At 43.9% G+C, this 26,922-nt stretch overlaps 1 protein-coding gene across 5 annotated transcripts in view; it reads right to left on the reverse strand.

The window, feature by feature from the left end:
• Nucleotides 1-1,637: 1,637 nt before the first annotated feature.
• Nucleotides 1,638-26,922, reverse strand: part of stard13b (StAR related lipid transfer domain containing 13b) — a 69,361-nt gene continuing 44,076 nt past the window's right edge. For 3 of the 5 annotated variants that reach the window (XM_068714915.1, XM_068714924.1, XM_068714941.1), the window contains 13 exons: nt 11,316-11,387; nt 10,127-10,208; nt 7,997-8,060; nt 5,659-7,022; nt 5,376-5,546; nt 5,022-5,181; nt 4,696-4,894; nt 4,255-4,468; nt 3,738-3,852; nt 3,410-3,631; nt 2,982-3,199; nt 2,693-2,869; nt 1,638-2,530 (listed from right to left, as the gene is read on the reverse strand). In XM_068714915.1, coding sequence (XP_068571016.1) covers nt 2,413-2,530; nt 2,693-2,869; nt 2,982-3,199; nt 3,410-3,631; nt 3,738-3,852; nt 4,255-4,468; nt 4,696-4,894; nt 5,022-5,181; nt 5,376-5,546; nt 5,659-7,022; nt 7,997-8,060; nt 10,127-10,208; nt 11,316-11,387 — 3,176 coding nt within the window. In that variant the 3' untranslated portion in view covers nt 1,638-2,412. Of the gene's footprint in view, nt 2,531-2,692; nt 2,870-2,981; nt 3,200-3,409; nt 3,632-3,737; nt 3,853-4,254; nt 4,469-4,695; nt 4,895-5,021; nt 5,182-5,375; nt 5,547-5,658; nt 7,023-7,996; nt 8,061-10,126; nt 10,209-11,315; nt 11,388-14,307; nt 14,541-26,644; nt 26,849-26,922 lie in introns of those variants that run through there. The other 2 variants (XM_068714933.1, XM_068714950.1) reach the window with 2 other exon arrangements.

A 26,922-nucleotide genomic window follows, 5' to 3' on the forward strand; every position in this document is an offset into this window, starting at 1 on the left:
AGACCGACACTGACAGCTTGGCAACAATCCTGCCCATCGTCCTGACTGACAGCCAGAAGCTGAGCTTGCATTTCATGACCTCACTAAGCTGATGTGTGTCAGCAGAGCTTCAAAAGAGGTAGACATAATGTGAGGCTCCACACAGCTGTACCTATCATCATTATTACTGTGCACCTTTACAACTTGATTTAATTTGTGGCAGTGCAATGCAGAGCAAATTATTATTTAGCTTCTATGTAAATTAAATATAATTAGTTATTGTTTATTGTTGTAACTATTGAAATTATTGAATCAGGTGTAGTTCTTACATTCTGGATCTTAATTACTTTTATCATGTTTTTATGTTTTCGCACTTTGTAGCTTTGTTGCGATATTAATAAAGTTAGTATTATTATATTGCGATGTTGGTTATTTTGATCCCACTGTGGTCTTATCTTCTATTCTAAATGTTTATCTTTTTTTTCAGAGTGCTACATCTTTGGATCAGCAAATGACTGAGGTGAATGGAAGGGGTTTGATTTTGCCATTCACACACTAAGAGCATATTAGGGAACTGCAGCAGATCCAGACTCAATAACCTGCAGTAATGTTCATGCTAATTATTGTTTGGGTCAGGTCTGCCACTGCAGCCTCTCACTGTATTCTGTAATAGTCTCAGTGAATGATCTCTTTGTATACTTCCATTATGTCTGAACTGACACAACCTCGAATGTCCCCTTAGTAAGATAAATAGATACCACATTCATCAAGCAAAATGTATTTTAATACAGAATGGGTATAGATCTTTCAGACTTTAAGACTGAAACAATGACTGTAGTTGCTCCATTAGTCCATTCATGACATGAACACTTCCCATTAGTAATATTTGCAGTGGACAGCTACCTTCCCACTCTCACTACCTGTTGAAAATAACTGAAAAAAAACATGGACTTCATTTCATTATGCCTCAGGTGGAAATAAAATGTGGCCACAGTAAAGATTAACATTCTGCTGATCAGAAAGGGCCATCTAGTGGACAGAAATGACAGTCAACCAGGTTTATGTGTTCAGCCCAAGTTCTTGCCTTTCCATACAATTTGTAAAGAAAGGCAAGCCACAACTGATTACAGTCTGCTTTAGATTTACTTTTGAATCACGGTTATGTCTGCGTTAAAAAATGAGTTGCAAGCTCCAATAAGGTGTCCATGTCCAAGTCCATCATCCACGTGGACTGCAGTCGTGTAGTTCCTTCAAATGTCCAGTAGAGGTCCCTCTCATCCCAGATCAGAGATAATTGTGTTTGTGCAAATCAGTAGTCCTACATATAGACATGATTGTGGAATGTAAACATGTTCACAAAAGCGTTACTGACACTGTTTAATATCAATCGTTCGTCCACAAAACATAAATGAAACAATGCAAAGTGTAGGTATCAATTGTCAGTTGTGAAGTGCATGCATGGGTGTGTGTGTGTGGCAGTGTATAGCAAGTAACAGAATATCAGCTAAAAGAACAGTGTCATGGCGACGGCAGAACGGATATTCTCCCCCAGAGAGCGGGGGGGGGGGGGGGGGTCGTCACAACGCCATCATTTCTTAAAATTTCCCGTTTTGTCTTTTTGATGCGGCAACGAGATGAAGAATCACTTCGTGCAAACATTTTATGATTGTGATAGTTTTATTAAAAAAGTATGTCTCCTGTACTTGACTGCACAATCCAGTACCCTTAAGCAGGTATGATCAAGTCAAACCGTAAGTCATTCTTTTCACAACCATGGGAGGTCAAAGTTGAATAAAATTACACCCATTCCAAGATGGCAATACTGGAGCAAAGTAAAACCAGCTTACAATTTCGTACCATGTGTACTACAGAAAGGTTGACACAGTGAAACAATCAATATATAGGATATTAACATATGTACTATTCATCCCTTCACATATATACAATATATACATCTGGTTTGGATGTACGGTATATTCACACACATATATACAGAGTCTACATCATAATAATTATAGCTTTAAATCTGAAATGAATAACATATACATGCTTCCCAGAAGCGTTTAAGAACTTGAATGTCCTAGACATTGTATATTAAAAGTAACAGTAATACAATATTATTAAAGATAATAATTATAACATACAGGTTTAGCAACATGATCGTAAATAGAATACTACGGCTAAGGACATGGGCAGGATGATTAATTTCCCGCTGAGTAATTATGCTCAGAACCTATAAGATGTCCTCTTTTTGTCGTTGTGCAAGTACAGAGGAGCTCAAAATCATTTTCAGAGCATTTCTGCTCTGGAAAATCAAAATGTTTCAAACTGTGCTTTAGTTCCGGGGTCTTGTCTATGCTTTGTGTCTGCCTGTTAGCAATGACTCAAAGGCTCAATCTTGATCTCAAGGCTGAGCAGACACAATTGGCAGTTTCAGATTTTGGTCTCTGGGCCGTCTGTGATTATTGGCTGAAAGGAGTTGCGTATCCGGGCAGCTTCGGCGGCACAAAGGTGACCGAAGGCTTTGTTGTACCAGTCTGGAGTCCTTCCCCTGAAGTCAGAACAGTAGAATCAATATCCTGTAGCCTACAGGCAAGTACAAGGAGCTTCAAATACTCATCTTAAAAATGCTATTAATAGCACACATGTATTTTAACTAATGCTAAAAGAGTTAGTGAAGAAAGTGTTTTAATAGGATTTTTGTGGGACTTACTTCAAGTCCACTCTGCAGATGTGAGTTAGTCTGGACTTTCCTGAGCCGCAGGGCTCCAGCAGGTAGTTGGACTCCAGGACTATAGCTCGTACCCCTCCAACAGGAGGACAATCCTCATGCTCTACTGACACAGAAACCAGGGAGCAGGCGCCTTTGGGCAAGTCGGTCCTCCATGATCTTGAATAAACAGAAAGAGATTGAGTATGTACCCTAACAGAAAATACATTATGGCTTCTTCCAAACAAAAGGACAACACGTTGCTTAGTGTTTTCTTCGTATCACCACTCACCTGAGTACTACAAAGTCCCTGCTGGGATGAGGGGGCATGCGATTGAGGACGTACTGAAACACCTCCGTCTGCTTGTCCAGTGTCTCACACACTTTCCACTGCAGCAGGTCCACATCCCACAGGTGGCGCTCTCGTAGCACACGGTTCAAAACTACAGACGGCGGGGCTTCCACCTCCACGGACACTCGCCAGCGTCTCAAAGGGTTCCCATCTCCCACCTGGACGGGCCACACAAAAACCATCACGTTAACTTGTGGATCTGAAACCAAGATCTATTTTTGAGAATTCAAGCTTTGCTTGTTATAATGTTAAATTCTGTTTTTGTATTTCATCTTCGGAGTTGATAAGGGACATTGTGATTATTTTGATATACTGTCATATATGAAGCAATCCCAAACTAACGCCACAATCAAAGGAGGAACACCAACCTTCTTGTAGTAGAGCTCTGTGTTATCAGAGCTGCTGCAGGACACCCAGTATTTGGACTTCTCCCGGGCCTCTTTGAGCTGGCTCTGAAGTCTCCCCTCCAAGTGAGTTTGGTACATTCCGTCGCCATCCTCCAGATGCTTGCACAGCTCATCAATTGTTGGTGCATGCAAGTCAGCCTCCACGTATGAATTACGCGACTGAGTAACCATCTCATGAGGGATCTAATGGGTGCATAAAAGCATGAGGCAAGATTCACAGAAGGGAGGCATGTGGATATTGCATCCAGGCTTAAAATTCTTGCATCATCTCAACTACAGGCTCTCGTACCTCAAAGAGACGGTTGCACTCTATGATCATATGAGCAAGACCCTGTGTTGCTGCTAAGTTTTCATTCAGATCCTTCTGGTCTGGTCTGCCAGTGGCATACTTCTTCTGCATGGCCCTGTGGATTGTGGGGAAAGAAAACGTATTAGGCCAGCAGAGTCCCCGGGTCAATGTCTCCACAAAACACAGTCTATAAACCCTTCCTCCTCTCTGCAGGAAACCCCTTTGATCCCTTTAGCAACAATTTCAACACGCTAAATTAGAGAGCTTTGCTTTGTTTGTACACAGCATGATCTCATAAAACACTGAGCTTTTATGCCATGTCCTTTCAAAAGTGGCCCAGAAAGAGAGTAATCTATTGCACCCCTAAGGGTTTCAAAAAACTCTGTAACCCATTTTATGGAGTAGGAGAAGATAATCATGCAGGAGTTAATAGAAAGCATGCATGTCTTGCTCATTAGTTAATGATGGACAATGTTGCTGCCCCAAAATCACTAACTAACACAAGAAAAAAAAGCACCTTGGCGAGAGATTGTCTTTCTTGAGGATGTTGAGGTGGAAGAGGGAGGGAGCCAGGCACACGGCGATGTTCATGGGCGTCATCTGGTTCTCCTCCACAGAAGAAGTGACATCGCTGAGGAAACAGAGCAAAGTCTGCAGCACCTCTCGGTTTTCATCTGACATCAGCATGATGGCCGCCTGGACAGCTTGCAACCTTTGGTCCTTCGGCACATCTGCACACACGAGACAATTGATTTCTGTTATTTCCACAGAAAAGCAATCATGAAACGTCAAAAGGTCATTTACTAGATTTGAAATTGCATCCTCACGCAGCCACATGCACTCTATGTTAGTTCAGGTGCAATGTCACAGTGCCATCCCAGTTTAAACAAAACCAATTGAGAGAATAGAATTAAAACCCGCCGTGGGACAAAAGACAAGCAAACAGCCATGTCCTTACATTGGTAGATATGGAGGAAGGTCTCCCCCAGCTTGCTGGTAAGCAGAGGCTCAGGTAGATCTCTGAAGAACTGCTTCACCATGTCAGCCACATCATAAGCAGACTGATCCTCATAGTTCACATTGTCTGGAGAATTCTCATTCATCTGCCTGAGAGCTTGAATTCGAGACTTCACCCCTGATTTACGAAAGAGACCCACCTGGAGGAAAAACAGAGGTGTTATATTATTAACATGACAGCTGGCAGCGACACGTACATCTCCACTGCACAGCAGTTCCGCTCATTATTATCAAAAGCAGCGTGAGAGTCTGCGTACTGTGGCTGACCTGGTCAAGACACTGGCTCCTCAGGTACCGCAGGGCCTGCTGCAGGCCGAGGGGCAACGGCTGTCCAGAGCGCTGCACATGCACTATCAGAGGCACTCCGAACACATTCTTATCCTTATAGTCTGGTACCTTCATTCTCTTCATAAACTTTGGCACCGACCTAGGAGAGACATCGACACAACATCCGTGACTCCACAGTAATTCATGAAGGCCTATTCATACCATACTGGACACACTACGAATATAATAATTTGAGCAAATATTGTCACATACCAAATCAGTTTAAAGATGATAAATGGAGCTTTCACTAATAAAGAAACTCAAGTGGATCTTGGAAGTTAAAATTAGACTTACCAGGTCCAGCCATGCTTGTTGGACATTGAGTACTTCTCCATGGTTGCAGTAAGGCGCAGCAGAGAAAACTTCTGCAGCAAACTCAGCTGGCCCGCTGACTGGTTGGTGATCTGCAGTGATGCCACTGAGTGACTAAGGCGATTAGATATCTGAAAGCTGGGCCATCGTAACCTAATGCCATAAAAGATGAATGAAGAAATGAAAAAAATCTCATTTTTCTTTTTGTTCAGAGAATAACTTAAACTAGGGTTCAGCACTTTTAATAGGATTCCATGAGTCTTACCGGTTAGGTCTTGTGAGTGAAGCACCTACTCCAGAGTCCCTCCTTTCCCTGAGGATTGTGGATTCTGTCTCTGCGAGTGATACTCTGTCTCTGTCCCCATAACTAGGTGTGATCTGGCTTTCTGTGACAGAATTTCCCTCAAAGTCCAATGTGATCTGACTCGAGGACTGAAGGCCTACTGTATGTTCCCTCTCGCCGTCCACCTGCGCCAACCCTTCACTGACGGGCAACACATTCTTAGACCAGTGGTCCACTATCTGCTGTAGACCATTGACATGCAGCAAGATATCATCCAGGTGAGGGAACAGGTCCTCCTTCTCCAGGTCTATCAGGTCTCCAGTGCTGGCGTACAGATGCGAGCCAGGGACGTTATCGTACACACTGATGCGGCTGCCTCTGGAGCAGCACTGGGTGACAGGCCTCGATTCCTTCCTACATGAAATCAGTGGGGAGTCCAAGTGCATGCTGCCTGTGTGCCAGTTGATAGAAGCCCCATTGGTTGGGGACAGGCTCTCTATGGACAGTGCTTTGGGGAAGGTTCCTGGCTTGTGGTCTTTGGGAATGTGGACCACCAGGTCTTCATAGGAGCAGAATTCATTCCTGCGGTTTTGTTCTGCGACTTCATTCACTTGGGTGCCTGAGAAGATGTCTATGTCCTCTAAATACATGCCGCTGCGCTTGTGGTCAGCCCGGTGGGGATTACGCTCTTTCAGGCTCGGGGTGCTGACAGCGCTGCCGCTAGAATGGCTGCTACCCTCACTACCGGACTGGGACGGCAGAGCTTTGTTGGACGGTATTTCTGGAGCCCCGCCATCTCCGTTTGTGATTTCGACACACTGCAGCGTCTTCAGTGCCTGGGCCTCCTGCTGAAGCACCGGAGAGCTGATGACCAACGTCTTACGACCCCTTCCCAAAGTTCCTCGGGAGCGCAACGTCTCCATGCGCTTCAGGAAGTCTTTGGCACGGATGCGGCTTGTCTTGCCGTGCTTGTCGGGTAGTGAGCTGTAGTGAGCAATTTCTTTGTGGATGTGGGGCATCGTGAGCGAAGTAGAGTCTGGCATTGCTGCAGAATCGGAGCCGGTGCGGTTGGAGCAGTCGGAGTCCTCGGTGCTGAGGCCCCTGTGGCCGCTGCCCTCGCTGCTCTCACTGTGCAGAGAAGAGATCTCCGGCTCCGAGATGTCCGTCAGAACACTCTCGCTGCTGGTGGTGGTTCTCAGAGGCACGTCGTCCCTGCAGGGCTGACCCTCTCCGTGGTTTCCCAGCAGACAGTCAATGTCCTGTAACCTGGACCAACGCCGGCTGCTCCACTCAAAAGTCCATTTGTCACTGATAGCAAACAGGTCTTCTTCATCAGAGTCTTCACTCTGGGGGAAAAAACAAATCATGCTACATTAATTACTCTGGCCTATATGAATTCATTTGGTATTTTGAATCTTCTTTGTAGGAATTAATGTTATATAATATTATATAGGTCTCCTCATAACTACCCAATTAAATTATAATAAATACAATTAAATAAAAAAATGCACATACAGTGATTGAGATTGACATATAATGACTTTACGGCTGTTGCATATTTTCACATTTTTCCACAAAAGATAAGCTGTACATTTGTCCTGTCGTGAGTAGAAAAACCATTCACAACAACAGCTGGCTTGTAAGGTAAGGCCTATATAGTGTCACGCAAATCATCTCTTCCATGTCACAAGGAACAGTTAAACAGGAAATAGCGAGAGGATAACATAAATAACATTATACAATCGGCCAACAGTGCTATAACACAAGACAAATGATTCCTTTGACTTGAAGACTGTTCCATAAATAGACCAAGGCTGGAAAAAAAAAAAAAAATCATTCCTATAAGCCAGCGGGCTACATTCCAAATTGGGAACAGATAACAAGCAATCCCACTCAATAGGCATGAATTCAACAATGGTACAATCTCAAATAGCATTGAATCTAAGTTAAAGGGATAAAACCTAGATTCCTGCATTATATTTGCGTTGGTGCAGGGAGTATGTGCATAACTTAAGGCAATCTTTGTAAGAAAATACCATTCTTTACAAAGGCATTGACGTTTTCTAGGGGGTTACATAACACAACAAACCCTCATGGGTACATACACAGTGCTGTATTTCAGACATGACACCCACTCTCTTCGCTGAATTTGTTTTCCTACCTTCTGAATCATCAATATTTTGTAAATATGTGTTTTTTTTAGGGCGAGGTCTTGTCATCGTGTTGCACTTTTCATACAAAAAAAATCCACCTTAAAAAGCTAAAGACTACAAGAGCATCCTTTTCACATTGAAGCATGTAATGAATAGTCCACACTTACTTTCTTTTTCGGAAGGTTCACGTCAAGTTTCATAGAGGCACACTTGTTCAAGGTGTTGAGTCGCCTGAAAGAAATAATAATGATAATAAACTTCATTTATGCTGCACCTTTCACAACAAACTTACAGAGTACTTTACATGGTTGAACCAGGAATAAAAAAAAAAAACATGTTAGGACTGCAATGAAATAAATCAGATAAACAAATCAACAAGACAAGTTGAAATGGAAATATAAAAAATAGGAAAAAAATAACATTAAAAGGATAAGTCAGGTGACATATGGGTTTTGTACCAGCTGTAAAATGGCCTGACGATGAAAGCTGTTCTGAACAAACACCAGAATAGCTTCCTAATGACCACTTCAGAGCTAAATCCCATTCCGTTTGCTATTTAAGTGTTAACCAGATCAGCGTCTGGTCTGGATGTACAACCAGACTCAGAGGAAAATTCAGTTTGTCCGTTCCACAGTATCCTGAACCTAATGGACACCGGTAATGGGTGGTTGCTCTGCTATCTTTCTCTCAGCATTGGATTTAAGTGATTGTGGCTTGAAAAGTGGTTTGCAGTAGTTTGAAGACGGGCAAATTTAAAAAGGTAAACCAACGGATTAGCTAGATTTATGTTCCAATCACAGCCTATTTTTCTGAAGATCTTACAGATGCACCAGTCTTCCATGCTATTTTGCACTTGGCATGCTAATCATCTGATCCGTTCATAATTTTGAGGGTTTTTAGATTCTAGTTGCGTCCGACAAGACGAACACAAACATGCAGTTTGAATCCTGAACTCAGTTGTCAGGGAAGCAAAGTCATGTTTTCAATATTTGGAATCAAACCTACAGCCTACGCCTTGGCGCATGTGCTTGGTGGTTAGAGGTTTTGTGGGTGTGCAAACTGGGATATATATAAAAGGGACAGAACTAAAAATGTACATGAACCAGCAAAAGCATGGGGGAAAAGATGACGGCATGACAAAACACACTCCAGCTCACTGTGACTTGGCTTTAGACAAAAAGTAACTCTTGTGGTATGATAATAACAAGCTCCAGATATTGCCAACAGTCTTTTTTTTTTTACAGACTGACAGTATTGTTGTGACAGTGAATGGCCTCAGATGGAGGCTGTAACTATCCCCCAGTGCTATAGACAACAGGGGTTAGCCACACACAGAGTTCTCATGATTGTTACTGTAGACAGTGGGACCCAGCGGAAAGCGGGATTTCTAAGTTGGGGGGCCCTTTATTCCACAGGCCTAAAGAGCTTTGAATGCGGTCGCTAAAATAGGAGGCTGCTTAGCCGGGGATCAGAGAGAGCACTCACATACATGAGATATCTTTCAGTTTCAGTTCAAAGACACCCGCAGTATGTTGGGTGGTATTTATTTTTGCGCACACTAGACTGTAGTGGCGTAACTAACAACAAAGACACCCTTATGTTACCATAGAGATGCTGGGAAGTCGCGGGCAAAATCCCATTGGAGGTGGAACTGTTTCCAATTGTCTTCTATTTATCCCGTGGCTAGTTTGGAATTTAGATGAGTTGCTTTAGGGTTGTTTAGAGTCACAGTATATTGAGCCGTGCGAAGCGACCCTCATGCTCCTCCTGCCTGCCTCTCGGGATGGTTGCCGCGGTTACTGTGGTAACTGAAGTGCCGTTTTCATCTCGGCTTGAAAAAGTACATGAGCCGTCTTGCTCTACAAGGGGGCGATGTGCAACCACCAGTTGTTCAATTAGTGCACTTTTATATTCTTAATACTGTCTGGCAAAGTGTGAAAAAACACATGGAGCTACGTGAGAGAGACATCTTTAAGAGAAGGTTTTCGCCAATGCTCCTGCAATTGCAGTTAATGGGTGTTTATTAAATCAGTCCTATAGTTCAGCCCTGACAGAGGACGGTCTCTATGAACTGATGTCCTGATTTAATACGTTTAATCTTCTTATCCTCACGAGACTCTTTATAGCCAAATATATGAAAATATGCTTTCAACATGATGAGATCGGTTTTCACTCTCAAGATCATGTAGGGATTTCCACAACGTTCCTCCTCCTTGGGGCGAGGAAATGATTTGTGGCATTGACTCATAGACGACTCACTCTTTTTTCAATGTCAATCATCATAAACATCTGGTTACCTGCACAGAGGTTCCACAAGATCTTTGTCCAGAAAGTCATGATCTCTTTTCACAGGAGTGATGTCAATGGGAAACTGGGAATCTGAAGAAGAAAAAACAAAACCAAACAGACATTAGAGAAAGTGTCATCCATGGATTGAATGAATGGAAATAAAGATCTGGAAACCACATTCTTTCCAAAAGTGCATTGAATGCCGGGAGACCATCAGACTTTTGTATGTGATGCTAATGAGCAGAGACAGAATTTGCCCAAATAACAGCGCTCAGGCTTGTGCAGGCATTACGTCTTTCTCTGGGTATGGGCCTCCTCTTACATAACTTAAGAGACCGAATCCAGACCCTCTGAATCTAACATTCCACCGCATTCATGTGAAGTCGTTAACTTTTTATGAAAAGCAGAAGCAGCGGTGAACGCTCAACAAGGCTCGGCCTGTTCTTTTAAGAGGGCAGACATTCAGATGCACTGTAGGCTTTGAAACATGAGGATGTCCTAATAACAGATTTCATCATTAATGTTCCTTCTCAAACATGATCCCGCGTTATCTGCTCTGCACTCCATCAGCCATTATCGGCGCACATTGCTCGAGCTCCGTTACAACTATCTTCAAACTGTCGGCAAACAAATATATTGCTCCGAAGCGCATGAAAAGTCTGGCCTTGACACAAAGATCTGAGGGAGCAGAGCTACTTTGAGCTCAGATAAAACCCAGTTCTTCCCATGACTTCAGTCTTTAAGCACAGAGGACATGTTTATGTTGTAACCGTAGCTCGGGCCAAGATTAGACTTTTAAAAGCTGCTGATGTTCCGCTTGTTTTGTGGTGTCTGGGGATCAGAATGGAGCTGCGAGGCAGCCTGAGGACAGTTGTGTAAAAGAGGCGCACTATGCAGTCAATGAATACATGGTTTTGTGTAAAGTGTTGAGGACTAGGGTGACTGACCGGATGACTCTGTGCACCATGATTCACTCGTTATCTGACATTCAAGCTTTAACAGTGTTTCGTTTCACAACAGATATAAAAAAATAAAAATAAAAAGCCCAAATAAAAATGCTATTTTTGGTTTATCACAGAGCCCTTTTATTGGTGTGCTACTTCCTTAATCTCTATCTTTTAACCAAACAACTCCCCCCCCCCCCCCCCCCCCTTTGTGATGAATGTGTGTGGGAGTAGACTGAGTGCTTTTTATTACCCTCAAAGAGTTGAGCATACTGGGGAAATCCTGCTGCCCGCAGCCAGTCGCACGCCTCTTTCGCCTCGATTTCTGAAACACAAGAAAGTGCGCGTGTTAAAACAGGGATAGAAAAGTGAAACTCAACCACATTAGGTCAATTTCATTTTGACAAAAACCCACTGGTGCTTCAACCAATGCCGTAGAAGCCGCTCGGCACCTGGAACCCTCCAAACACAACAGACTTTAAGGAAGGACAGACCTGGAGGATGGTCAAACTGAAAGCCCCCCGTCTGATTATTGTGAGACAGCGTGGATGTGATGACGACGCTGCAGGTCAGTCTGCTTGGATGGAGGCATCCCAGCTCACTCACATGAAACAACACTGGACCTTATATCACCAAGTCTGCTTTACTTCAAAGTCAACACGTGTGTTATGAGAAGAAACTGACGACTTTAAATGAAGGTCAAATAGATTTTTAAAAACAAACAGTCTGCATATAGAGCCAGAGATAAAGTCAAGCGTAAACCACAGGACAACAACAAAATGAAAAGAATGACACAAATGTCTTTATCACAGTCCCCTCGTGACTCCTTGCGTTCTACAAAAAGCTATCATACCGTCTCTCAGATAAAGAAATAAGCACAGCGGTCAGGATCACATGCTGGTCCTGCTGACCGACGGAGCTCGCCGTCTGCAGGCTTCAGAGCCGCTGATGACAAGCAGAGGAAACAGACCGTTGGCACCTTTCCATTAATGCTAATAGAGTCGGGTGCCATTTACCGCCTCAGTGAGACGTGCTGTCTGACACACCGGTGCTACAGTAAACAATCTGCTTTCAGATAAAAAATGAAAAGGAAATGTGTAATTATGTTCAATAAATAGCTAAATAAAACAACAGGATTAACAAAACAAAATATAGTGTCATATTAATTTACTCTTTGAATATATGTGGACACAGTTTTCCCTCACTTTTAACAAAATTAGAGCCAAAACAATTAGTCAACTAATCAATCAACAGAACATTATCAGGAACGATTTTCATAATTGATGAATAGTTTTGATAATTTCTTGCCTGTTCTGGTGTTGTGGTTTCCTCAGTTCTCTATGATAAACATCTAAATTTGAAGACTTTTTTTATACTATTTCCTGATGTTTTAAACAATTGATATATTTATTGAAAAAAATAAGTGATAGATAAAATGATAAGTGTTGGTTGTAGCCCTAAAAAAACCCATCTACTTTAAAAATCTGAAAAAACACGAGCAGGGTATTCTGTAGCAAACTACACACGCAGTTATTTCCATCATTAACTATGCCGAGTCAGTCACTCTACAACTACATTATTGAGAATTAGGAATCACAATGTGGTAAATATCATCAATCATTTAACACACATATCTTTAAAGCCAAGACTTTCAATCTAACACGAAAATATTCTTACGACTTCCAGTGCTCCTTTAAAAGCCAGACAACTAATTCATTTCCCGCTGCCTCTTATTCTCAGACACATACCTGTGATTTAGCCAGCTTTCCACAATGCTCAAAATTCCAGGAGCATTTAAACATCACGTCCGAGAAAAGTTACACATAAGCTGCACCTACGGGTAACACGGCGCTCTCCCATCACACATCTGAGGTCTCAGTTCCACTCCCTGTCTGTGCCTGTCACACTACGGCTGAAACATGAACCGCGGCCATTCATCACACAATACTGTGCAATTACAGCGACTGTAACCTTGCAGTGAAGATACTGCTATCACCTGTTTTTCTTTCTTTTTTTTTTTTGTTGTGGTCAAAAACACTGTTTATCCAGGACTCACCTGTGCTGCTTCACGTCTGTGTCGCAGAGAAATCAATGAAAAGTGACTTTGGTCTTCAGGCTGACCAACAACTGAATAAATATTAACAGTTCCCTGTGTCCTTGGATGGCAAAAAAAAAAAAAAAGAAAAGCTCAACTGTTTACCCCCGTAACCAGCAGTTGAGTCAACATGTGCCAGGAGCCTCTGCTGCTGCCCTGTTCCCACCTGTATCACCAGGAGCTAAATGCTCTCCATGCATCTAGGCTTCCCTCCCAGGTGGATAATATCAGGCCTTTATTATTCAACTGCGGCACACAGTGAGGGCGCTGCAAGGTCCTCTTGTGTCCCATAGCCGCAGGTTGCACCACTGGGAGCAAAGTAACACGAGCTGGGAATTCCTCTCTGTTTGGCATTCTGTAACACGATACCGAGACATTCTGTCCTCTCATCCTCTCTCTAAGGAAATCTCCTGTGGATAAAAGGCTGGGCGGGCATCATGCCAAAGAATGAGAACTTGTGTTTGCTCTCCACAACCCACAGCACTAAAACTGTGTACAGTGTAAAATTACAGTTGCACAAAGAGATGAAACCCCGCTTGGCTGTGACACAATGGCCCAGAATGTCAAAAAGCTGTGTACGACTAAAGTATCTGTGGCAAAGGGTGGGGGGGGGGGGTGGGGGGGGGGGGGGGGGGGTGGGGACTCCTTCCTTCACAGTTCACTTTATGCAACGTTCACTATCAAGAACGTTGGGGTCATGCAATTCGTTGCTGAGATATGGCGCGTTACAAAGTGCCACAGGAAAAGATACGGCACACTTGGACAGCGCTCGCAATCTCTGACAGAATGATGACAGTTTTAAAAGGTAGCTCACATTCCACCCTCACAAAATATTTACAACCCAACTGCAAGGGTATAAATTTCCGGGCATTTTACGGCATGCTTTGTTTTTGTCCTGAGCTGCATCTGTCTGACAAGCAAAGCTCTGTGATTAACAGTAATCCCTTCCTTTAGTGCACTTTTGATCAAAAACCCTAAACGAAACAGATGCATTCATTCACGTTTATGGTGAATAACAACAAGCCATCATCATCATCATCATCATCACCGTCATCATCGAAGCACAGGCCTTAATATGTCTACTCTCCAAAAATCCTTCAATCAACTAACTCCACGGTTTGTTTCGGGGAGCAAATTGTTGTGTACTTACGGGATATTTTCATCATACAGCCAGAGTGGTTCATATATCCGTGAAGACTTAAAAGAGTCTCTCAACATGTCAGAGCATCTTCATTCCCACGCTGAGCCACATTCCAGCTCTCTCTCTGAGCACAGCTTGCAGTTTGAACTCAGATCCACGGCTCCTTCGTTCCCCTTTCTCTTTCCATCTACCCCCAACCACCATGTGCCTGTCCCAGCACTAAATCTCTCCTTCAACCCACCCCTTTCTGTGGCAGGCTCCCTGACGTTCACCCTCCTCTCCCTCCCCCTGCAGCTTCTTGTGCCCGACCCTCCTACCCAGCTCTGCCCACGACAACTCTTTTATACCCCACTCAGCACATCTTTTTGGCAAGGATCTAAGCTTTCCTCTGAATTCTGGGACTTTTCTTGTATTTCAAGACCCTGTTTTCAAACCTGACAAATTTACTACCATTTCCTGATGCGTGTTCTTTGTTTCCAGTCGATTTGGCCAGATTGCACGATGTCGGCTTTTACGATCTTTCAAAATGTCATCCGAGAAGTGTCATCGCTAACGTGGGAAATGTTTCATTTAAACAAACAAAAAGGGAAGCGTGGTTTTGCAGAGTCCAGATGTTTTTCCAGCAGGTCACCGAAATGGAAAAAAAAACGCACGCAGCTGAACTGGGGGGAAAACCATGACATCAACTGTCAGCAATCAGCGGCGGTGAATCATGCCGAGGCACTCGGCTCACAAGACTCGGCGCTCACATCGTCAGAGTGATATATTCGTCTGCTTCACCTCAGTCTCAGCCTCTCCGTCTGAGGCAAAATCAATGAATGAGAGCAATTGTGTGATCTGTGTGATCAGACAGTGGCACTGCAGCTGTGTCACTGTGACACAAAACAATGAATAACTTATTTCAAGAGATATCCTTAAATGTAATGAACAAACTCAACTTGCAAAGAAATAATGAGGGATTGTAAATATATATATATATTATGTATCATAGAATCATAGAATAGATCTTAAGTAAGTTATTTCTGAGTTAAAAACATCTAAAAGCCTCTCAAATATTTGGGCAAGTTTCACCATTTCCATCCAAGCTACAACGTAAATATAAAATAATATTGTAAAATATAATAAAATATGAATTAAATTTGAATCACAATTAAAAGAAACTTATAAGCAAACACACCGTTTAACAATTTGACTTATGTAACGGTCCAATTTTATATTATATCATTAAAAATGAGATCACAATAATCTATGATGTATAAGGAAAACCTATTAGTTTGTGGACAAAATGAGCAGCACTGGAAATGACTTAGATTTGCCGTGGCGCTACGATTACACAAGGACATCACATCCATCCATAATTTCCTACAGAGTAATTACTATTCCATATGTCGCCCACCGCTGCTGCGCCTGCTGCTTTGTGACGTTTCTGCCATTTCCTCTTGTAAAACACAACTCTTCTGACCCACTGGGGCCAGGGCTGGGTACTCGGCTAGACAGAATGACGCAGGCGGTCCACTTTAGTCACCTTAACAAACCGTTCAACAATAAATACACTCGGCACATATCCCAGCTTTAAAAGCACTCTAAAACAAACTGCTGGGATTTATAAGCACAGTGGAGACCCTTACAAGAGTGTCTGTCCATACCCCACACCCCCCCCCCCCCCCCCCCCACACACACACACACACACACACACACACACACGGCAGAGACAACCGAATGAATCAGCCAGACGCATATGTCAATCAAAAAACACACACAGAGCATAGCTGAGCACTGAGATGTACCAAAAACACCTGGAGAAAGACGGAGCGAGCCAGCAATTTAAAAAAAAGAAAAAAAGAAAAGAAAAAAAAAAAGATTCCAGTGGCTGGCGGAGAGGTGTCGTCACGCTGGGAGGCACGGTAGAGGCCTCTCTTTCCCTTTATGATGCTAATTGCATACAGACACCCACTCACAGTGAGCAGTCAGCCTTACTGTAAAAAGTAAAGACCAGACAGCCAGCCAGGGGAAACACACTGCCCCCTCTCCCAGTCTGCCCGAAAAAAACCACAACATCTGATGTCTCATGCCCAAAATAGCCGAACATTTCCTTGTGTCTCACCGTTGGTAAGTGTGCACAGGGGGAGCAAACAGGAAGCCCTAACAGCAATAGCCAAAAGATGGAGACGCAACACGGCCGCTGATAGAGGAGGCGCAGGAGATCTGTTCTCTGTCTGTGAGAGTTCAGGTCGTCTAAGGGGAATGCCGGCATCGCATAAGGTGGATTGATATTGCAGCGCCCCGTGTGATTCGCCAAATGTCGTGGGAATAAAGCCTGCCCATTTTCAAGAGCGGGTTTTAATTAACAAAGCCCCACATGTCCCTCACACGCCAACATCCTCGGCACAACGTGCTCCGATCGTCAGCGTGACAGGAGGTGCCGCTCGCTAATATCTCGGCAACGTCTTCGGGTTCTCAGCTTTCTCATCATCCGCGGCAAGGTGTTGAGACAAAGGACAATGGCTAAATCCAAGAGAGTCTCTGTCTACAGACGGTGACTAACAACACAGTGCCTTTGTGGATGTGACTTTTTTTTTCTCGACGCAGTGATTGGCACATGGGCTGGCTGGCTCCGCGGGCCAGGAGTAATTACAGAGTGCCGGTGTTGAATCACACACGGCCTTCCAGCCCCCTCATTTGATCCCGTGGGGCACACAGGGGACCTGTTCTCCTGCAGTCGGGGTGCAGATTTAAAATGATCAGCTCTAGGCTGCGTTGCTAAGACACCAAAGCAAAATTTCTTCAAATACAAATGAGCTAGCAAATCCTGGGCCGCCATTTGCCCTGTGGTCCACAGTGACCTGTGGAGAGATCCTTTCAGTGGACCACAGGTCTCCAGTAACAAGTGCATGCACAAAGCAGACATCAATGCCTCCTGGAGGACGGGGACTTGAGGACAAACACAGTGCCAGTCCAGAAAAAAAAAAACAGTGCCAAGGAGGCATTAGCATTCTGAAGCTGCGTAGGCCAGGGTTTCACCGACATCCACCATTCATTTAAGAGCCTCTTTATACAATACAGATCAGCCTTTTATAGCACATATCATCATTATTTGCTTCTTCCAGTTCTTTGTCTTCTCTGTTAAAAGCCGGATCCCCAGATACATACTGATTTAAGTATGTACACAGTCTGGTTGAAGAATCGCAGGATTTTTTTAATGACTCCACTGGTGAAAGACTGTCTGTCCACCTTTCACTTCGCAGCACACACACACACACACACACACACACACACACACACACACACACACACACACAGGAAGAACTTATTGATTCTGAGTGTAAATAACACGACAATGTGAGCTAGGGAGCTGCTGTTGTTTGACCATTGCCAAAGCCTGCGGGTCAAAAGTCATCGGAGCTGTGTTTTTCTCTTGAGGTCCTGTATTGAATTTAAACAAGGGCAGCACAGCTGTGGTAACACTCTCCTTCACCTCTGAAGGACACCCAGAGAGAGGCTTCTTTCATCTTCAGGGGTAACAACCCATCAAACTCTCTCTCTCTCTCTCTCTCTCTCTCTCTCTCTCTCTCTCTCTCTCTCTCTCTCTCTCTCTCTCTCTCTCTCTCTCTCTCTCTCTCGTCTGTCTCTCTTTTTGTCTCGCTCTCAAGTCTGGAAACACACCAGCTTCTGCAGCATTTACATGTCACTAATGAATACTGACAGCATTTAAATACCTGCACGTTCATCTACATTATTCCTGAGCAGTGTTGGTTACCAGTGGTCTCGTTACATAAAAGACAAAGCCGATTCATTTCTTTCACACAGTCCTCTGTGAGAACTCAACAACGAGACGGATCGCTGCTTGACGGAGGGCTATAGTTAGAACCATGTGGGGTCAGCATTATCAAGTAAACAATTTGAAATGACGGAAAATCACTTCAAGTCAAAAGCAGACATTGTAATAGCTCACGGTCTCATCCTACCACAAATAGCCTTTGAGCGAAGGCTTATATTTCGATGATGGCCAATGATAGCCCACTGGATCGGGTTGGGTGTCACAGCCAGAAGACAAATAATAGGTTATGCTGAACAAGCCAAGGCTTCAAAGTTCAAACTGTTTGCGCTGCTGTGGGTTCATCCAGCTCAATGCACCGTCTCACATTCACTCACTTTGGAGAAAATGTTCTAACAACCACATGTTGATTCCCCAGCGACGCTTAGCAAACAGCTACCAGCGAGGGGAGTGTGGAGTGAACCGCAGCCTCACGGACAGGTGTTCTCCTTCTTCCCCTTTGGTCACACTACAGGACACTTTGCAACATGACTTCCCAGCAGACACTTCAAGAGAAGTGCCCTTCGCTAGAAAGGGGACCTCTGACCCCAAACCTTGAAGAAGGAGGAGAATGCCTCAGCAATTTCCAGATCCCCGTGTACCTCCGCTTCACCGCCAGCCACTCCGAGCAGAGCAGAAATCAGCGGCGCTTTCTGTGAAATACACACTACAGTGACTTCCAAGGCCCGGTGCTTCAGCTAAACGCTTCCAGACACTGGATTGCAGCCATGTTCCCACGCATGTTTAAGTGTTTTCACAACCATCTTGGAGGCCTTTATGAAGGACATGCTTTCTTTGGTGATAAAAAAAACAAAACATCAACTTTGGCGATTTCCTTTTTCATTTCATCCAGGCATGCCTCCCCAAAACCCCCGGACTTTTTCTTCAACCCCGTGTTGATCTTGCAGAGTAATCACTGTGCTAAAGTTGTTCAGTTGGGGGGTTTTTCAGTCTATCCACAGATAAATACACAACACAGTGCTGGATGACTAATGCAGGCTGGTCAGCGATAACACACATCAAAGGGCCAGCTATCGCTGATGATATTTCTTCTCGCAGAAATGCTGATTTTAGCCAAATAGCCATTCTTATCTTCATGGTGTTTTTAGTTTTATTTCCAAAATACATAAAACATTTTTTATTAAAAGTGAGAGCCTCAGAGTTGATAGCAACCCGACAAAATCATATAAACAGTAAGACAGCCTAATGTAACAGATCAGGAGAGCTATTGTATCGCTCCAACAGACTTCAGAATGGGAAAGTTCAACCCTGGCCCTGTCTGACTTTCCCCCAGCTTCGTTTTCTATCCACTAACATCCCCTTGAAGCTCTCCACTTCCCTCTATCTCCTCCCTCCTTCTTCCTCCTTCTCTCTCAGCGAGTCTCTGATCTGACTTTTTTTTCCCGCTCATCTTCCCTCCTCGTCCTTTATGCCAGTTCCTTTACGGTTGTCTCCTACAGTGCCCCATGTGGTCATATATCACAAGTCCTTAGAGTTGTGTGTTTGTGTTTGTCCTGATTTGAAGTCCATACATGTCTTGTCTTATGTAAAGCCCAGTAGGCGGCATGCCTTGCCATGTCATGCTGTTTTCCCACTCGTAATATACGGTTGTGAGGCTGTAGTTCTCCCCCCCCACCCCCCCTTTGATAGCCTATATAAACACTGTAATTTGGTTTTCCGAGAGCGCCGTATAACACAACTAAAAGGAGATGACTATGAATTACTGACAAACACTCAGCCAACTGACGTGAAATCTCGACTCCAACATGGAAAGAGACTGACTGGAAAGCTATCAACACATGTTTTGTGTGTCCTGGCACCCACACAAATCAAATGTCTCATGATGAGAGACCTTTTGAGTTCAGCGGATGCTAATAAGAACGAAGATACTGTGTGAACCAACACACAAGGTTTCATGTGCCACCACAGCCCTGTAAAGTACAGGATATGGGTAAAAGAGAAGAAAAACATTGCAGAAGAAACTCCTCTGAAGTCGAATCCTGCGGAGCTCCATTAGGTCCACCTCCCTGCTCATTTGGACTGGATCCCAGAGGGGACTACGTGGGGTTCCCTCCTTCTCTGGGAATGGCCTCAGAGAGTCAGAGGGTAGAGAAGGGGCCAATGTCAGAACAAGGGTCCCTACCGTGAGAAAGCCCCCTCAGGACCTCCACAATAAAAGCATGGAGCCATCCTTAGGGACGCTGGTCCTAATTAACGACATCAAAGTGAGCGGCCACAAGACTGCCTCGGGAGCCCCGCGGCCCTCATGCAACAGACTTGTGAGTCGCAGCAGAGACGATGATACTGTCAGCGCGTGTCGTTTTGCTCGATGAGGTGCGGCGTATCAAGAATGCTACCCATTGAAAGAGCTAAGTGATTGTTCTGCTTTATCAGAGCGTTCACGGAGTCTCTCCCTCACACACACACACAGAGCACTAATAGAAAATTTGCCATGCGTGGCCATGAATGACAGGCTGTGTTCAGACAGTCACTCCCTGACTAAAAGGCCTATAAAGTGAAGAGACAGCGGCTGAATGTCTGTGGCCTGCATGCATGCTGCCTTTGCGCCTCTTGTCACTTTTTCCAGCTAATGACATGTAATGTACATTTCTACCACAGGAGGGCAGCCAAGTGCTGAACTCTGGCATTGGTGTACATGCAGATGGGGGGGGGAATGGGCTAGCTAGGCTATATGATGGATACAGACTGTCCAATATATGTGAGGCACAGCAACCACTATCTAACGTGCTTTTAAGTGAAGAATTAATAACTGAAAGAGATATCTAATAAATATGAATTCATTTGAGGCATGTTACTCATCACCTTACAGTTATCTCCACTGTCTTTTGATATGTATGTAAACCTTGCTTTCTTTAGATACACACATGTGGACGTTTGGATCTGTTTGACAAACACTGGGTCATAAAATGTAAATGTGAACTTAATTTGAACATGCTTCATGTATTCAGTAAACATGTGCTGCAGCTACCTTAAGAGGGTCAGAACATATTCGGTGTACTTTTTGCTGGATTTAAGTTAATGAGGGGTTGTTTTTTTTTCTCCGTGAATTAGCATTTTCTAATCTGTGGAATGTAAGAGACCTGAGAAAAGGAGAAGTTTTCCATCACGGCTCCGTTAATATGTGACTTTCCGTTCCTGTTACAGTGCAGCCGAGGCATTTCTCAAATCTCCTCTTAGTGAATGATTAGCCCCGCACATGTGGCAGCTGTCAGCTAAACTACAGCGATTCATGCGCGGGAGAACGATTTACAGGAAGGACATGAGCTCAGCCTGCCACCTAGAGGCAGAAAGTGGGAGTCTACATACGAGCTTTATGAATGTGACCTTTACATACCAGACGTTGGTTGGATTCAGGCAGCTTGTTCCCGAACATTAAAACAATTCTTGAATCATTTACTCGTTCTTTATCAGCAGGGCGGGGAAATACCATCTGCCAACCAACTGTCGGTACATTCTGACTTCAGGATTAGTGGCTGAATTTTGGGATGTACAGTAGTGAAGCAGAAGTACTCAGAGCTGGAGACAAATACAATCTCTTCACCGTCTAGGTATTTATATATGCAGATGAGCTCTGTTTGTTTGCTTAGATATGGTTTCTTTTCTTTACCTGCTCAGCAAAGCAGGGTTGGAAAGACAATATATAAACTTTCTTACAACTTCTTACAATATGAATATATAATGATACAGTATCTGTTCATGTTTATGCATTATAAAGAGGCATTCTAAAGCCTTTCAGAAATCATTTTCAGAGAACGTTGGATCTGCAATTGCTACATGTTGCTACTTTAGTCAAAGAATTTGTAGGATTTAACAACATGAATGATCAGGACTCAATTGTAATGATAGGCATTAGACAATCTATTTTCTTATTGTCTTCAGTGTCATTTTATCCCACATATCACATTCCCATTCATACACACATGGAAATTATACGAGTACATGCAAACATCGGCATGTCCCCAATCCATACTACATACTAAAGCTATACAGTATGTATGTATTAAAAACGAGTTGTGGTAGTTAACTGTTTTAGCATTCCATTTTTTTCCATTTAATACTATCAGTCCCTTTAAACTGTCACTGCCAAGTCATCTTCAAATAGACAGAGCCTCTACAACATGTCCTTGTGTTCCAATTTATTTGAATTGTTTTCCAGCTGTGAGCAGCTTCCTCTGTGCATTGCATTGTGGGAAAATAGTGTACAAAAATACTAATACATATGTATCACCTTTTCAACAGAATCCTTCTATAATTGAAGAACAAAACAGGAGCACAAGCCGTAGATTGAATTAGTCAGAGTGTGATGACGGTATAGCGCTAGAGGTGACGAGCAGCTAATCACATTTTTAGGATTACTTCTTCGCTCCCTGTCAGTATTATTTACTGCCCCCTGAAGGTAGCAAACAAAATCTGCATAGCAATTATATCTACAACAGAGCGGTTCATGAATACGGCTACATCTTCACTAATCACCAAAACCTGCATTTGAATGAGGGAGCAGTTATATTTGTTTCACACACAGATGATCAAACGCGCCACATTTTGAAGCAGACCGCTGATGAATAATTCAGTGCTTTTGAGAGAGCAGTCTTGAGCGGGAGAGGACAGAGCCTGGCTAGATTCCTCACCTTGAAGTGCCTTTTTACCGTTACAACTTCTCAAAGGACAGAACAACCCAGAGCTGGTAGATAACAATTATCCATCTGCTATACAGAAGAGGAACAGAGGGACCAGGGTAGAGCTTGTCCTCTTAATGAGCTGAAGTGTTCCTGTCCTCTCTATCTCAAGTGATTCAAATCGTCGAGTGCGTAAGTGTTGCACACTATTATCCTGCTCGGAAACGTTTTGCCTCTCGCTGAGTAGCTTTTCTCTCTAAGTGCATTGAAACATCGCAGAGGATTGAAAAACCACGGTATGAAGCAGTTAGTGCACATGCGCCGTAGAACTGAGTCAACAGTACAAACACAGACGGCAGCAGGAGGACCAATGTGGCCGATAGCATGATAACCTGGAAGACAAAAGCCTTTCAGCCCACGCAGCCAAATAGAAGGCACTCTTTGTAAGACCGGGACACAGACCGATTCACGATAAGCACACAGCTGCCACGCAATAACTCGTGTCAGTTGACAACAGATGCACTGACATCCTCAGCCACGGCTAAACGCACCGATGGCCTTCCCAGGGCAGAGATCGGAGCCCGCCGGCTGCACCGAGCTCAATAAGCCGTGAATAAGGGCACTCGGAGGGGTCACACTGGACAGAGCTTCTTGTCCGAACCACAGTGAGGAAAAAGAACCAAGCGGCCACAGTCAGCGAGGAAGCTTTTAGTCACGGCGTGGCATTCAGCTGCTCAGGGTTTCCACCGGAGCCTCCACGAAGTTTACAGGACTTTTCCGTGGCTAAACAGGAACACTTAATAATCTGCGAATAGTCTGGTTGGTGCACAAGGAAAACGGCTGAAAACCATCATCTAATACAACAAATATGTGAGTCCTACACTATGTAAGGACATGTTACGATAGGATAATTCGTTCATATGCTGGGATTTGCTGAAATCCCATTTTGTGTATGAAACACATCTCACTACATCCCTACATTTCCTGATATTCCAACAAATAAATTCCATACTCAGCACCCCAAACTACAGTACTACAGCAAAGTACAAACAACGCCCCCAATATAAATACAAATTCCTTTAAAAGCAATATATGCACAAACATGCACTGTACATTTCTATGTCCTACTATCTATTTGAGAATTTTGCTATGAAATTGCAAAAAAATGAATTAGTTAGAGTTCAAAATTTGAGAGAGAAAAATAAAAAAATGTAAGATATTTTCCTCCATGATGGCAGAAATGTGTCATTGACTCACAAATGATGTGTTCAACAGTGTAAAAAAAAAACAGGTGTGAATGTAGGGTATATTTGACACATGCATAAGCAGCAGCACCAAATGAAAGAAATCCTGAGAATCTGATGGGCCAAGCAAAGAGCAATCGCAGCAGACAGAGCAGAAAGCTGCAAAAACACAGTTTCCAGCCAGAGTGATGGACTTTGGAATACTCCCCCAAAATATATTTTAAGGGAAGGAGACACATTCCTCCGCAACGAAAACAGGCCCTTTCCCTTGCACAACAATCCCACTGTGCAGCACTGACTTCACACAGCTGTGCATTTATATCCATGGACTGTCCAAGCTGATGAGGTACATTGGTCAGACAGGAACTTGTAGGTCTCCCGTCTGTCCTGGTACTTCGTCAGTAGCTATTCATAGAGGACTAAACGAGAACCCACACACACACACACACACACACACATAGCTCTGGGTGCTTTGAAAGGCCATCAAATCGGAAACATGACTAAGACCCCAAAGGCTTCCCTGGAATTCGGGGTGAAACAATACATGAGTAACTCTGCCCATCACCAAGGCCCCCTCTCACTTTCAACCTGCTATGTCAACAGGGCCGGCCAGCTGGAATGCAGGAGCCACTGCAACGCATGGAGATCCATCCTGTGGCTCTGCAGCCAGTTTCTTGAAACACTCCCTCGCTGTTGTGCCTCGTATTTTAGACATGTACGCATCACACAAGGGGTGACATGAGAGGAAATGAGATTCATCTAGGGTTGAAACACTGCTCTCCTGAGGAAAATGAAGAAAACCTGACACACCGCAAGAAAATTGCTCAATTAAGGCAAACTTTAATTACCAAAATTAGGCTAGACGGTTGCTTAGGTTTGCTTAATTATAGCACTTAAGACAGAAAACAAAAATGGGTGGAAAACAGCGTTTTCTTTTTTTGTTTTAGTCTTTTACCTTGGAGATAATTGTATTGTCCGCCATTTATGAGGAACATTAATAAAGTTTTAACAAGCTGCTTAATATTGTGTGGGCTTAATTCACTGGAAAGTTAACATTTACTGTAGCTTACTGCCTTTTGTTTTCCGTTAGTTAAGCTAGGCACATCTCACATTTTAACACATCCAGCTACATTTGCAGTAATTTGATTGTTGGGATATTTAATACATATATTTAGCTTGATTGGCATATTAAAGACGAATTTATGATATCGAGGATGAACCGTTCAAAGCTTAATGTCTGGTTTCCAAAGCAGTTTAAAACCACACAGTGAAAACTGTCAAATGAATCAAAAAGTTCACCCATCAAAGCCCATGATAGTCAAAAGTGTTTAAAGGTCCCATCTGACAATAAACACACAAGTAAAAACTGATCAAATGAGCTGATCCTAAAACCCCTCTTCAAACATGTGCATGACTTTTCTGCCCTTGACACAGATCACCTAAATTGTTGGTTTGCTGTCCTACCAGACATCTGTAATCTGAAAACACATGCCAGGTTACGTGACTGCACACGTCTGCAAAACATCAGATCACGGAGATTTCCTCCCGAAAACAAGCGTACGTACACACAGCTCCGGGACATCTTCACGCATCAATCCAACAGCGAGGCTCTGTGTATCCTTCATGACGTCATGATGCCTCACGCGCCGCCTCGGTCCTCTGCGGTGATACAGGAAACCTTGCCCACACAAGAGGCTGCATTATGTGACTCAAGCTCTCGTTGGTGTGACTGAGAGGACAACTATGCTGCGTGTTGGCATCTCATGGCTGAAGACGATCAAGCGTCTTCTGTTAGGAAATGCGGCCTCCCCCTTTGATCCGGCGTTGGGCCGCTCACGTCTGCAGGAGGGAGCAGGAGTGCTAGCGCTTTGTCCTCTCTATTGTTATGCTGCCCTGCCCCCCTCCCAGGACCGGGGACCTTAAATCTCCAGGTAAAAGCAAAGGCGAGAGGTTACAGCCCTTGGAGAAAGATCCTGGCTGCCTGCAGCAGTCCACAAAAGAGCTGAGGGCTTGTAAAACTGTCAGGCCGGAGACATTCGTTGATATCCCTTGTTTACATGTGGGCTAACCTCGTGTTACGTAACTGGTCCTATAGCTTATCACCTATCAGCGTTTGTTACAGTCAGTCAATACTAATTATTCACCACCGCTGCACTCTTGACTACCTATTGGCTGAAGGTCAAGTGTGGCTTTGTCTGCACACACACACACACACACACACACACACACACACACACACACACACACACACTTAGTTACCACTATATTTGTCTTCCAAAGATAATTATTTTTTTTTGAATTCCACTTCCATCTGAAAAAGAGTGCACAAGAAAATAAAGCCAGAGATATCAACTGTTATTTGACAATCAGCTGATCCCAAACAAACACAACCTCGTTCACTCAGCACTAGGTTGTCCCGCATACTGTCATATTTCTACGTATGCATCATATCGCACTCGCTCCATATTTTGACTACCAGCTTGCTTCTCTGTTGCTCCTAACATTCCTGGCGGTATGACAAAGAAGGAGTCATTGAAACAGAAGACTTCACAGCTTTCTCTGCAGCCACGTCTCAAAAAAACACAGGCTGATTTCCAACCGAACGGCCAACGGTCCCAACTGTCACTTCTATCCAAAGAGCTCTCTCCTACCTCCAGCGATCTTCTTGAGTAGTTGCTGCCTGGCAATGATCCTGCCCAGCCGGTACCCGGAGCGTCTGCGGTGATGGTCCATTCTCAGGTAGAAGTCCTGAGTCTCTGGGGTCATACTCCCAAGACACTCGCTGCCTGTGGACTCCGGGAGCTCCCGAAACATAACTGAAACACTGTACCCCCGAACAAGCCCCTGACCGCTGGCCGATGAGACACTCACCCACACACTCTCCCACCAACAGAAAACTTCACATACAGGCGCAAAAAGCCTAAAGTGA

Source organism: Cebidichthys violaceus, unplaced genomic scaffold, assembly GCF_023349555.1.
Source record: "Cebidichthys violaceus isolate CVI_PGR_0920_01 unplaced genomic scaffold, fCebVio1.0.p SCAF_1, whole genome shotgun sequence".
NCBI lineage: Eukaryota > Metazoa > Chordata > Actinopteri > Perciformes > Stichaeidae > Cebidichthys > Cebidichthys violaceus.